At 44.0% G+C, this 15,222-nt stretch overlaps 1 protein-coding gene across 1 annotated transcript in view; it reads right to left on the reverse strand.

Annotated features, from left to right (window-relative positions):
- The window catches only part of gfra1a (gdnf family receptor alpha 1a), an 82,705-nt gene that overhangs the window by 52,057 nt on the left and 15,426 nt on the right, over positions 1-15,222 (reverse strand). Inside the window, 1 exon segment of the mRNA XM_060072403.1 lies at positions 7,083-7,097. Coding sequence (XP_059928386.1) covers positions 7,083-7,097 — 15 coding nt within the window.

Consider the following 15,222-nt stretch of genomic DNA (forward strand, 5'->3'; position numbering starts at 1 on the left):
TATATAAACACACTTGGTGTGGGCTTGGTCGGTTAGTATCTAACGGTGACAGTGTGGCACGGGACCCACCAGCCCTTCGTCTTCTGGACGCTCTACAGACCACGCCACAGACGAGGAGGTTCAACAAAAAAAGAAAGAATGTGTCTCTGCTCACAGGTTGTAAAGATGATGCTGGAGATAAACAACGGGGTGGGATTGGTGGATTAAGTGAGTTGGGGGGGGGGGGGGGGGCGTATCTGTGTGAGTGTGTGTATGGAGGGGGTGTGTTGTGTCTGTGTGTGTGTGTGTGCGTGTGTATGTGTGTGAGTGTGTGCAGGAGGGGGTGGGTTGTGTGGGATTCCCCCTCCTGCTGACGATGAATGATGGGGTATTTATTTATCTGATGTTTACATTGTAAGAACTTATGTTATCTTTCTGTGTTTGTTTTGGTTACAGTGTACAGGACAACTGTCCTGTGGCTGAAACTGGATTGGGATCCTAGCTAAAGCAAGTTCACAAGCTATTAACCTGTCTATTACCAAAACCAGTGTCCTACCAAAAGTGTCAAATATCAATCGAAAGTATAAGTGAAAACAAAACTAACTTAAGTAAAAGTGGAAGAGTTAAAGGTTATGTGGAGGTTGCCAAAACCAAGTGTGGACCATAACTCTTGGAGTCATTCGGGATCACGGGGCACGTGAATACATTTTCCTTGAGTGAGCGACTGTGAGGGCCCAGCTGCCTGACTCCCTCTAGACACCAGGCCTATATATCCTGACACGCTCTCCTGCTAGGACACTTGATCTGTGCAGTCGTCCATCACAACTCATCCACCACCCAGAGTCTTCTGTTCTCTGTCTGTCTGTCTCTCAAACGCAATAGGATAGAACAAAAGGACAAAAAATGTGATAAGAAAATGACAAAAATAAATACATAAACAGTAAATGAAATGGTCGAAAATGCAATGTAATAATAAAAGATATACTATTATATAAGTCTCTTTGACCACCTGTCTTTCTGTATGTATGTAACCCTCTCTTTTCTCTATCTGGGCGTTGTATTTTCTACTCACATGATGATCTCTCTCTCTCTCTCTGTTATTGCAGACCTCTTTCACAACTGATTTCATGCACTCTGTTGCTCTCATTCTCTCTCTCGCTCTCTCTCTCTCACTCTTTCTCCCCCTCACCTCTCTGCCACCTGCTTCCAGCACACACAGAGAGCGGTGTCAGGGGCGGGTTGGTGGGGGAGTGATGGGGGGGGGGGGGGGTGATGGAGCATAGAAGTAGGGGCGGATAATGGGAGTGAGGCTGACTTGAACTGTTACGTGTCGACCGCTGGTCTTTATTTTTAGGGTCATAGGAAGAACGATGGCGGAGAGAGATAGAGAGAGAGAGATAGAGAGAGAGAGAGAGAGGGAGTGAGAGAGAGAGAGAGAGAGAGAGAGAGAGAGAGAGAGAGAGAGAGAGAGAGAGAGAGAGAGAGAGAGAGAGAGAGAGAGGGAGTGAGAGAGAGAGAGAGAGAGAGAGAGAGAGAGAGAGACAGAGAGAGAAGGGAGCACAGGAAGAAAGAAGTGTGAGTTGAACGCCTGGCGAAGCTGAATGGCTGAATGGCTTTTGGTGACGACATAAACACAGAGTCACTCTTCACCGGTTAACAAAAGCTTACCGAGCCAAACGGTATTAAACACCAAAAGCGTGCTCAAACATGGGGAGGACTACTCTGCTTCATCCCTTATTCACATACGATTAAAAAAAAAAGTATAGAGCAAATAAAGGGATCAATCGTGATAACTCTTTCAGACTGCATAATGCAACCATCAGAAACAGGAGGGTGTCTCACACAATGGTGCCTGTGAATACAAAAATGATCCATTTCACAGCCTCACCTTCTGCTATCCAGGTTCAGCCACATGGGAAAATACATATTAGACCAAGAGGCAGCTTTATTTATTATATTAAAACAGACAATGTCGGAGCAGAGAATTAATTCACTTTTAACCGCTGCCAGCACAATATGGCTCAACCAACATACATATTAAAGACCCCAGTGCATTAATTAAAATGAGGAGCCAGCAACACCACCCCAACTGTGGGGTTTGGAGCACAACAAAGTCATCTGGCGGGTTAATTTGGCCTAAAATGATAATCCAAATGAGTTTTCTGGTTATTGATTCATTGAATGTCTACCAACCTGAAGGTGTATAGTGAGAGTGCAGGAGCAAAGCATTCATTATTAAATAAGTTGGATGTATCAGGGTGAAAATGTTCAGAAACAACATTCCTCTCACTCTCTATGAGTCGCTCCTCATCTAAAATAAAAGATGATTTCTAACTTTGCACAACTTATTGACTAACTGAGGGAGTAGACATTGACTGACCTTAAAAAGACACATGTAGATGTGGGTTAAACCCACACTCGCACGCACGCACACCCACACACACACACACACGCACACACACACACACACACACACACACACACACACACACACACACACACACACACACACACACACACACACACACACACACACACACACATTGTGTGTATCTTCAAATTGTACCAGCCAATATATATAAAACAACAATATAGTCGTCATCATGTATTACTAACAGATCATTTAGCAACAGATTTATAAAACACTGTGTGCTATTTCAAGTCTTTTTCAATATTGTGCTACAACGTTTATTACATTCTCCTGTGACTTCAGAGCAAATATTATGATGAACCACGGTTACTGGGCTAATAAACTGGATAAGATAATGGAGATGTATTTTGAATCATTTCAAGGTTAGATAATATGATTTCCAATGCAAGCAAATCATGGCTGGTTCACATGTTGTTGCTGCAAGAAATTTGGAATCATTAATTCAACATTGCTAAATAGAGTCATCTCATTGGTAAAAATAGTGAATAAAGAATTTTTAATCTATAAAAGTTATTCTCCTTGAACTCAGAATCCATCTGAGTAAACATGGTATTAATGTAAAATGCCCAATCTTCATAATGAGTTTTATATAAGATTACAAAAATACAACAATAATATTGAATATCAGATTCATTGGACTTTACAAAGTAAGCAATGCCATTAATAAATAATGCAAGGAAAATTATTAAAAGACCATAAAATCACATCTTTAACCTCGACTATAGATCAAAGACAAATGTGTACTCCCTGATTTCCAAGAGTCAAGTGTTGAGGCAGACCTCGTGTTCTTGAGTGTATCTCCAGCATGTGTTGGAAGATACAAGCTAGAAGCTGCTTCCCCAGGCCTGGCTAGAGCCCTTGGAACAGTGAGCAGGCCGCTCTCTGAACAGGGAGCAGGCCGCTCTCTGAACAGGGAGCAGGCCGCTCTCTGAACAGGGAGCAGGCCGCTCTCTGAACAGGGAGCAGGCCGCTCTCTGAACAGTGAGCGACTGCTCTCTGAACAGTGAGCGACTGCTCTCTGAACAGTGAGCGACTGCTCTCTGAACAGGGAGCAGGCCGCTCTCTGAACAGGGAGCAGGCCGCTCTCTGAACAGGGAGCAGGCCGCTCTCTGAACAGTGAGCGACTGCTCTCTGAACAGTGAGCGACTGCTCTCTGAACAGGGAGAAGGCCGCTCTCTGAACAGGGAGCAGGCCGCTCTCTGAACAGGGAGCAGGCCGCTCTCTGAACAGTGAGCGACTGCTCTCTGAACAGTGAGCGACTGCTCTCTGAACAGGGAGCAGGCCGCTCTCTGAACAGGGAGCAGGCCGCTCTCTGAACAGTGAGCGACTGCTCTCTGAACAGTGAGCGACTGCTCTCTGAACAGGGAGCAGGCCGCTCTCTGAACAGGGAGCGACTGCCCTCTGAACAGTGAGCGACTGCTCTCTGAACAGTAAGCGACTGCTCTCTGAACAGGGAGCAGGTTGCCCTCTGATGACCCCAGTACTCCAGCGGGCTCACAGCATGCAAGCAGAACACAGTTCACTTCTAAACCGGTTAGGGCGTTATCAATTATTAGTAATATTTGTATCAATATTCTCTGGCAAAGCCAGTGTAGTGATCATAGCACTGGTGTGATGTGTTATTAGGCTTTTACTGCATTCAAGCTGCACAAATTTAGAATTGTTTTCAAAATTCCAAGACCACGTCTTGTTTGGTCAATGAAAACTTAATTCTTGCTTTGCTTTTAGGGTAATGGAAGGGTCATATTGTGGCTATCAAAGTGTAGCGCAGACTTTACTTTATTTGTATAATTTATAATGTAATTATTATGATCCAACTATAGCTGTTTATATTTGTTTTATTCTTGATCTTGTCTATTAATAAAATTAAATTAATAAAATAAAGAATCAATGGAAGCAAGGGCTGTGCGATTGTTACTGTGTAACAGTCAGCAAAGGCTGTGATGAGGCTGCTGCAAGTCCCCCCGCTGTACGGACCATTTTCAGGCAACAAATAAGTCCACAGCAGCGAGATTCTTCATCACGGTATATGATAGCTGCAGGTGGATAGCACAGACAATGTTTTTCCTCCCTGGAATCCTGTTTAATTTCCCTGGCTGCCCTCTCTCTCTCTCTATTATGTTCTTTCACTCTCTCTCCCCCTCCCCCCTTTCCATACCTCCCCCTCCCTCTCTCCCTCCCTCCCCCATTTCCATCCCTCCCCCTCCCTCTCACTCACCCGCTCTCCCTCCCCCTCACTCCCTCCTGCACTCCTACCTGCCGCTCCCCTGCCTGCCTCTCTCTCTCTCTCTCTCCCCTTCCTCCCCTTTCCCTCTCTCTCCCTCCTCCCCTTTCCCTCCCTCCCCCTCCTCCCTCCCCCTCCTCCCCTCCCTACCCCTCTCCCTGAGTGGGATGGTTACATATGCCTGGCCTGGGGATGTTTGATTCCTCACCGTTGCGCTCCCTTCCGTCTGACAGATTGGAATAATAAGGAGAGCTAATTGGAGAGGCTGTTCATATGCTGATTAGAAGGCTTTCTTTTCTTTTTTTACCTTTGGAAGATGGCTTCCAACTTTATCATCTCCTTCTGCCTAGCGGATGCCAACATTTTATGATTTTACCTCTCGGACGCACACAAACACGCACCCGTAGACCCACGGACACACATGGGCGTACGAACACACACACAGGCGCACACATGCGTGTGCCAAGCACATGCAAACACACCAACACGCACACACAGAAAAACTCTCTCTCATGCTCTCTCCCTCTCCCTTGATTTCATGCATGCTGATTTCTGAGTACTTGGGAATGAGTGTCTGGGAGAGAGATATGATGCAGGAGAGTGCCGTGTGTGGTTGGCTTTATGGTTATCTGTGTGCGTGCTGGTGTGTGTGTGTGTGCGCCTATGTGTGTTGTAAGTGTGTGTACTTATCTATGAAAGCATGTCTGAGTGGGTATGCACGGTGTCCGTTGTATGTGTCTTTCTGTGTGTCACTGCGTGTGAGTGAATCTTTACCACAATTTCCAATTTCTTTATATCTGCTTACTACAAAATCAGCTCTTACTTCTTCACTCTGAAAATAAATCAATGCTTTATAACCTAGGGAAATGTACTGCTGTTTCACCAACATCAAGGGCCCATGCCTGCAGCCCTCTGGGCAATTGGCTGGAAAAATTCATGAATTAGCAATTAAGGAAATGAAAGGTTTCTGCTGATCCAGATGAGGACGAGACAGAGATGAAGAAAGCAACGTTTTTGCTTAATTTCTACAATGTGTTTTCTGTATGTAATAAGGACTGATTTACCACAAAAGACATTCATAGTATTCTAATCCTGACATTCAATGACTAATCCAAGCACACACACACACACACACACACACACACACACACACACACACACACACACACACACACACACACACACACACACACACACACACACACACACACACACACACACCAACAGTTAAGACACTGTAGGACACTGTGTTCAGTCTTTTTTAAGGACACAAATAGCAGCGCCTCATCTAGACACACATACACACACAAGCGCTGACTGACATCAAACTCATTCATCCAAAAACCAACTTGAAAAGTCTGGGGAATACACATATACACCAATCACACATACACAGATGTGTATATAGCATATCTCTGGTGAGAGCCACAACCCCCCCCCCCCCCCACACACACACCTATCCATTCTGGACAGCTCCAATAGCATTGCTTAATAATCAATGAATGGAGAGTGAGAAGGAGTCCTGAGAGAGGGAGATGGCAGGGGCGGGGGGAGCCATGAACTGTGAAACCATATGGAAGGCAGTAAGAATAGAGAATCAGATACATTTGGATAGGAGGATGGAGGGAAGGAGATACACAGAGTAGCACACATTAGATCCAGCGAAGACGAAGAGAAGTGGAAAGGAGGAGAGGAGAGTAAACATTAGGAGACGAGAGCAGGAGAGAGGGGAAGAGAGGATGGAGGAAAGAGGAGAATATAGGAGAGAGAGGAGAGGAGAGGAGAGGAGAAGAGAGGAGAGGAGAGAGAAGAGAGGAGAGGAGAGAGAAGAGAGGAGAGGAGAGAGAAGAGAGGAGAGGAGAGATAGGAGAAGAGAGGAGAGGAGAGGAGAGGAGAGGAGAGGAGAGGAGAGGAGAGGAGAGGCGATGAGCGAGAGGAGAGGAGAGGAGAGGAGAGGAGAGGAGAGGAGAGGAGAGGAGAGGAGAGGAGTGACAGGAGAGGAGAGAGAGGAGGTGAGAGGAGAGGAGAATATAGCAGAGAGAGAGGAGAGGAGACAGGCGAGACAAGAGGAAAAATGAGGCAAAGGAAACGGCTGAGATATGTTGTGCCCATGGGAGGGGGACTGTAACTGAATTTGAAGTGGATATATGTGGAAAAGTATGCGGGCTAAAACAAAAGCAAACTGTGTAGTACAACACACAGGGAAAAATGAAAAAATGAAACATTTATATAGAAGGAGAAGAGAGCAGAGAAAAGAAGAGAATAAATACAAAAAGAAATACAGCAGCAGAGTCTGTTGCCTCAAAGGAAACTGAGACAAGCTGGCACACTGGTGTTGATATTCCAGGGGCCTGCTCTTGTGCGATTAAATGTGGCTGTTCAATTCAAATCTCCAGTGTGTTAAGGTATTGAAACGGACAAGGCAAAGCTCACAATATACTCACATACCCCAAAACACCTCATCTGTGTGAAGAAGAGAGAGAGACACATATCAAAGACCCAAACTGACCCAAACATCTGGAAGGTAACCAGTTTATTCATAGAAACCCATGCTTTCATAGTGGAGGGAAATTATCTTACTACTATAATAGCAGGCCTGTCGCACCAGTTACTCAAGTTACTCATGTGCACACACATACATAACGCACACCGCACACACACGCGCATGTGCATGAACACAACCGCATGCCCAAACACTGCACGTCAAGACAAAGGTAGGGACACATACACGGAAGCGCACACACACGCACACACACATGCATCCGCACACACCGTCAAAACAAAGGCAGTGACACTTGCCGAGCTAAAATGGTTGTGGATGCTTTTAAACACACATACGCACAGCATACACACACCGCACACACACGCACATGCCCACGAAGATACACGGAAACCAACACAGATGCGCAAACACACATACACACACACACACACGCAAACACCACACGTCAAGACAAAGGCAGCGACACATACACGAAGCACACACACACGCACTTGCACACACTGTACGTCACGACAAAGGCAGCGACACACTCGCCGAGCTAAGACGTAATGTTTTTAAACATATGGGCTTCGCCATCGACACACGTGCAGGTATAAGAACACACAAGCACGCGCACACATCGCAGCGACCCTTGCCCAGGTAAGACATTATGTTTTCCAACATAACTGCTCCACCTTCGACACATGCGCCCAGGTAAGAACACACACGCACACACCACAGTGACACACTCGCCATGGTAAGACGTTATGTTTTTGAACATAACAGCTCCGCCGTAGATAAACTCTCCCAGCTAACACGTTCTGTCTATAGACTGTAGAAATTGCGATAAAAGAAGGGAAGAGACAATTTCTCACCCCGACAAGCATCGGCGGGTCGTTCATTTTGTCATATAAAAATCGTTAAAATCAAACGTCGCACCGACCGGCATATCAACACATAAGTCATGTGATCTTAAAGAGACAGTGTCCCTTTAAGACAGAACGAAAACATGTCAATAACACAGTATGGTGAATTGTGTCTATAGAGTCCAGTCAGTCCACCATAAGACTACACTTTGTTGCTCAAATGTGGTATTACCCTTCTCCTTGAGCCTCCCGAAAAGTCTTTACACTTTGTTGCTCAAACTTAACATTACACTCCTCCTTGAGCCTCCCTAAATGTCTTGCGATATTGATATCCCCCCCTCCCCCTGCGGACTGTTTTAGTTGTTTTATTTTTCTTATGTTTTTGTGTGTATGCTATGTGTGACTGTAGGCTACTGCTGCCTGTCTTGGCCAGGACACTGGAAGAGATGTTTAATCTCAATGATGATTATTATTTTCAACTAACCAATAGTAGTTGCCCTGCATTTTTAAATGTCAATGCACTTTTCAGCCCTGAGCAACAGTAAAAGCTATTTAATAATTGATTTGCATGCATAGTATACTACATTTTCCATTGAACAATTACCCCTGTTAGCATAAATTGACTAATTTCATAATGTAATCAAATGCTCACACACTAGCTGCTTCCAGACACACGTGTAAGTCCTGATATTCTCCTGATGGGCCGTATGTGTGAACAACATATCCTGACATTTGTACCCTGAAAATCTCCTGAATAATACTACCCCTGAGGTAGTATTTTCTCTGTAGGAAATGTAAATTACCTTATATGTGAATGAGGAGTAGAAAGTCAGCATTTCTCACAGCACTTCAGTTGGCGTGTTGATGATGCTTTTGCATGTCGTTGAGTGGCCCCCTAAATGATAATTACCCTGTTGCCTTTTGTTCGCTGAATGGTTAAAAAATATTTAAATGTTGCCACTGCTTTTAAGAGTCATTTGTGGTGAATTTTTTTTTTACTTTGTACAATTATGGGCAAAATGTTATTATATTATGCGCTCAGAAATTTCGACTGGGGTTTCCACATTATTACTATGAATTGAATTACAACTAAATCTCTAGTTAGTGCAATGATAAAAAATAACCCTGCACAGAGTGGAATATCAGAAACAGCAGGGTGTGAAACAACAACCAAACAAGAGGGTCAGTGAGACCTCTGGCTTGATTGAGAGAGCATTTCAGATTCAATAACACCTTGATCCTTGACCTCTCACCTGCTGGATAGGTACTGTTCAATAGCAGAAGCAGAATCATAACAACATGATTCTCTGAATAATGTCTTAAAAAGGAAAGCATTTACAAATATATAAACAGATATGCGTGTCTAGATGCCGATACATTCCAATGTCCTGATTCTGCAGGGCCATGTTCAGGATTTCTCCTGTGTGCCAGAACTGCCTCGTCTGATTACAGAGAGCCTGTCTGGCACCGCTAGAGACACAGCCAAATCCCCGGGGGACGTGTGGGAAAGCCTGCCCAGGAACTGTACCCTGCTCTTTAACAACACTAAATATCTTCACAAATCTGATAATTTCTATCATGCAATCCTAAAAATAACAATCCTTTAAACTGAATTCTTAAATGCCCTCAATCTTATGTGTTTGGCTTGGAATCCACCACAATCAATACAGAAAAGACCAACAAAAACAGAATATAAAAAGGAAGCTTCAGAGAGAGGCGTTGGGGAGTGTGTGACGGGCGGCGATCGGGTCGGGGGTGGAAAGCCACTCAATAATCAATGGGATCAGATTGGAGAGGACACTGGAGAAGGTGGCTTACTCCAAACCGGACACTCATAAAGGACATACAGTAGAAGTTAGAGCCCCTCTGGTCAACTATACTCGGCCTGAGTGGTGAAAGTCGTCAGAGCGCTGGATATTGGACGCCGTGTATGTCGGTCTCCCGGTCCCCCCGGGGACCATCAACACTGTAATTTCAAATTGACATGGAGCTCCGGGTCCAAACAATGTTTGTTGTGTCTGTGTGCATCTGTGTGTGTGTGTGTGTGTGTGTGTGTGTGTGTGTGTGTGTGTGTGTGTGTGTGTGTGTGTGTGTGTGTGTGTGTGTGTGTGTGTGTGTGTGTGTGATTGTCACTGGACACTTTAAAGAGACATATAAACACAGATCACCCTGCTCCACTCCCCTGTTGCAGTGACCTCAATACACAGCCAGAACCCTCCGATTAGAATGCATTCAGCCCTGGAAGAGGGAGAGTTCTCTTGTCAACACAGAACACCGGTTCAGGCTGGACTCTGTACACACACTCAGGGAGTAATTTTGTGACTCCCTGAGTCCCCCTGAGTCCCTGAGTGAAAATAATATTCATTTCTATTCGCCCTCATCACGCCCACTTTTGCCTTAAAGCTATACTGTACGATGTGAGAGAGCTAGCATGATTTGAAATTAGCTTCTCTTCGGAGTTCCGTTTAACTCCTCCCCCACCCTTCAGGACTCCCTGCCCCAACCCCTCGATACAGAGCCGTGCACGAGCGCTAATGCTGCTTACGGCTTACTTCAACGGCAACCATTGCGTCACTTTTCAGGCCATTCAACTCCCTCAGCTGTCGCCATCGCTGAAAAGCGAATCCAATATTTATTCTCGTTTTTCCTCGAGCATTCTCCAACTTTTTTTTTGTTGCTGCCTTTTCATTTTCTGTCTTTCCTTTTCTTGCCTTTTTAAAAGGATGAACCGGGGCAAGTGACGGTGGCAGTGGTAACTTCTGTTTTTTTTCTTCCATCGTGTTAACGTTGTAGGCTCACTAGGTCTAGTCCACTGTCATGAACTACTATGATAACAACGCTTTCTTTGCCCTCCGTGAACGCGCTCAGGCCGGCTCATGCTCGTACACAGAGGGGAGAGAACGCGCAGGCTTGTGATTGGTTCTTTAGATTCGGGTACAATGTCTCCGATTGGTAAGCATTTTAACAGGTTTATAGCAGATACAGAATTCGTTTTTTTTTCGCTTCTTTTTCATTGCCCATAAGTTATTTATTGCTGTCAGGATGTATAAACCAATTTCAACAACATATTAAAAAGTGCATATCACTGAAAATCGTACAATATGCCTTTAACTTGATCTGTATAAAATTAGCACTCAATGGCTGGTCTCTCAAGGTGAAAATTAAAAAAAAAAAAGAGAAAGATTGCTTGACAGTGTTCTCGGAGCTGTCCAGAATATAAATGAAAACGGCGCCACTGTTCCTTCATTAAGTGAGCTATCCGGAGCACTGATGAGATTGTGTGCATTTGTTAGTGTTCATAACAGAGAAGAATAGAAGTGTGTGGGTCGCACAAAGCAAGGACAAATGCTTTATCATGCATATGTGATTAATGGAACCGCTATCACTACTATTGGAGTAAAGTTTCACGTGAAGGAAGTTTCCAACAATGATCACCCTGGAGAGGATGGGCAATTCATCAACGTCCATGTCTATCACTTATCACAAGGGTACTGAAAAGACAAACCCTCCTTTTAAAAGACAGGAGTGCTCCGTGTATTAATATATGTACGTGACCACCTTTAAGGTTTTAATGAATAATCTTAGCCAGGGGTCAACAAGGTAGAGAGAGAGTTGGGGAATTCTTGGAGGTGATTTTTTCTTACTTTTCTTTCTTCTTATGAGTCAGACTCGTGGTATGGATGAATCTGAACCCTGAATAACACAGAGCACAATTTCCATACTAGCTAACCCTCCTAGTTTTCCCCGGAGGCTTCCGGTCACCATCCTCTTGCGGTATTCAATAAGGGTTAGGGTGAAGGGTTCACAGGGTCTGTGATAGTTTTATATTAACTTACTATCCAATCCTAAAGCAACGCTGTGAGATGGGAATTGTTGTCCTTAGGCCAATACTTAGGTGAAGTTACTAATCAAATCACAATGCAACACGACGAGACGCCTCTCTCATTTTGCTGTCGGTAGCTACACTCTTCAGCAGCAAGCAAGAAGAAAATGGCGTCAAAGAAAAGAATAGCGATCACCATTCTGTGACCTTATTATGTGATGGATATTGACTTCAATTACATTCATTTAAATTAAAATCTTAGTAGGCCTACATCCTCTAATCTATGAAAAATGCACCACTACAAATCATTATATTGGAGTAAATAAAGGCATCAACTGTTATAGAAAGTAAAACAGTTCATCATATAATAACTAATGTTACATGATGAAAGCTTGGTTGGTTTGGCAATAAATCAGGTCAGGCTTTGTTAGAGTTATGGACCCTATAATGTTCTCTGTGTTTGGAGATTTAAAATGGACTGCAAATTTTCAGTTACTATACAATAAAGTGTGTATGAGGTTGTAGGAATAACAGCAGTATACCTGAACCTTTCATTGATTTTCCTCCATCTCAGAAGGCCACATCCTTCTTCTATACTCACTCAACGGAAAACAGATGGAAAAAGACTTTCTGTCAATAATATTCTTTCAATAATCCTCATCTGACTCATTCAACTACAACCTCTGTATTGTGGCATCTAGATGCTCCAATAGCAGGGGGGAAAGGATGTTACAAGGACATTCATATGCACAAACAGAGAGACATTGAGACAGAATGATTGAGGGGAGAGAGAGGGAGGGAGAGAGAGAGAGAGAGAGAGAGAGAGAGAGAGAGAGAGAGAGAGAGAGAGAGAGAGAGAGAGAGAGAGAGAGAGAGAGAGAGAGAGAGAGAGAGAGAGAGAGACAAACACATAAAATGCTATTTCTCTCATTGGCTGACTTCTCCCCAAAGGATCACTGAACAACACCGGCAATACTTGAATCAGCCAGTAGGGAGGGGTTGCGGGGCTTGGCCTGTCTATGCCTCTAAGCCTTACCCCTACATTGAATTTCACTTCACTCCTCCCTGCTCCGCTCCAACACCTGTCTGTTAGTGATTGTGTGTGTGTGTGTGTGTGTGTGTGTGTGTGTGTGTGTGTGTGTGTGTGTGTGTGTATGTGTGTGTGTGTGTGTGTGTGTGTGTGTGTGTGTGTGTGTGTGTGTGTGTGTGTGTGTGTGTGTGTGTGTGTGTGTGTGTGTGTGTGTGTGTTTCCCTTTGGTTTGGATATAGTTGTTTGCTTTGTTGTTTATCGTTTGTTGTTTGTTTTCTCTATGGAGAGTGAACGTTGCCTCTAATCTTATTTGTACATTTGGGTTGACCACAAGTGACGTGATTAATTCGTTTTCTGTGATAACAGTAAATGGCCTATCTGCTCTGTGTTTACTGCTAAGACAGCTGTACTTCCTGTGTGAGGTGTTTTAGTGTGTGTGTGTGTGTGTGTGTGTGTGTGTGTGTGTGTGTGTGTGTGTGTGTGTGTGTGTGTGTGTGTGTGTGTGTGTGTGTGTGTGTGTGTGTGTGTGAGTGTGTGTGTACATGCGGGTGTGTGAGCGTATGTGCGTTTGCGTGAGTGTGTCGTGTGTGTGAGTGTGTGAGTGCACATGCGGGTGTGGGTTTTGTTGGTGCCCTGAATAACACTTAACATGTGTCTTGTTTTCACAGCTGCACGCGAGCCAACGAATGGGAGCTGAGAACTCCAGCGCAGCAGCAACAAGGAGAGAGAGAGAGGCTGGGTACAAGAATTAATTGCTGTTCAGAGAGTTCACGCTGGCTTTTACCAATTAACTCCCAAGTATCTCTGTACACTAGTTGAGCTGCAATTTGATCCAGTAGTGTAGCCAATAACATTAGCCTCTGGTGCGAGGCCAGGCAGGGCTGATCCACTTCAGACATCAGCTACCAACCACCACTGATTCACGGTTTGGGAAGACAGTTTTTACACATATTCTTTTCATCTGGGATATAAGAAATTAAACAAAATGAACAATGGTAGGGCCTGCTTCAAACACTGAATGGACTGTCACTAGTTCTGATGGGTTCAATCTTCAAATATCTTCAGGAGGTGGGAGGTGGGAGTAAGGGAATGCATCACTGTGTGTTGACTTGTAAATGAAATTGCTTTCCTAGCGAGAGACCTAAGCGCATTTGCGGTGGGTACATTCCATCCACACGTCCCCATGTTAAGATGCTGGGGCACCAGTACTTTGCATGTAAATCCCTTAAGTTTAAACTCACATCCCACACACTCTCTCTGCCTCCTTCTCTCTCTCTTTGCTTCTCTCTCTCTCTCTTCTTCCCTCTCTCTGCATCTCTTTCTCTCTCATTCTCGCTCTCACAGCCATAAAAACCCAAATAGATCCACACAGACACACACACACACACACACACACACACACACACACACACACACACACACACACACACACACACACACACACACACACACACACACACACACACACACACACACACACAATAAACCAGCATGAAAACATATGCACAAAAGCAAATCCAATTCTTAAAACTCTGTGCTGTAAGAATAGAGAGAGGTTAGGGAGTATGTATCACAGTTTGTAGCAAAATGTACTGCATTACAATTCTATCGAGGCACATACATGTTAAAAACCCACACACATGTTTTTTTGCCAACCCTTTGCTACAACTCCACATCTAACTTGTTCATGTTAAGGTTGGAAAAAACCCTAGTGAGACACTCTCTTATCGCTCTAGTGTTGAAATTAGCAGACTATACCTTCAGGTCTTTGCATAGGTTCTTAATGTGTTTGAAATGTGTTTTTGCAATCCACCTTTCTACTAAAAACAGGAGAAAGAAAATGGAGATAAATATGATCAAATTAAGTCTGCCTACACTGATGCGGGGTGGATCATAAATAGCCCTGTAGTGATCATAAATCCCCCCCCATATCACATGCAATGGAATAACTGTTGTTAGTTTATGCTACACGTGAACCTCCTAAGATTTGCGCAATTCGATTAGTTCGCTATCTCGGGATATTGGGCAATATCCCATGATTGAGATCTCAAACTTGGGATATTGTTTTCATCACAAAATGTGTAATGGGGAGCGAGCGTGACGGTCATCTCGTCACGCTAATAAAAACAAATAAATCCCGGCAAAAAGTGTTATCTTGTTTACTTTTGGAGTGTTCACGTGTAGTATATACCCTTTCCCTTCCTTCACTTCTGTCACGTAAATAGTCCACTTAAGATATTCCCACCATTTCCCTTTCTTTCCTTAAAAAAGGTCTACACATTAAACAATTAATGTGTGTAGCATTTACATTCCAGTCTGGCTTTGAAATAAATCCACAGTATTAAAAATGAGAAAAATTAAGACTCAGAATATCCACTATAAAAGCG

This window comes from Gadus macrocephalus, chromosome 15 (assembly GCF_031168955.1).
Source record: "Gadus macrocephalus chromosome 15, ASM3116895v1".
NCBI lineage: Eukaryota > Metazoa > Chordata > Actinopteri > Gadiformes > Gadidae > Gadus > Gadus macrocephalus.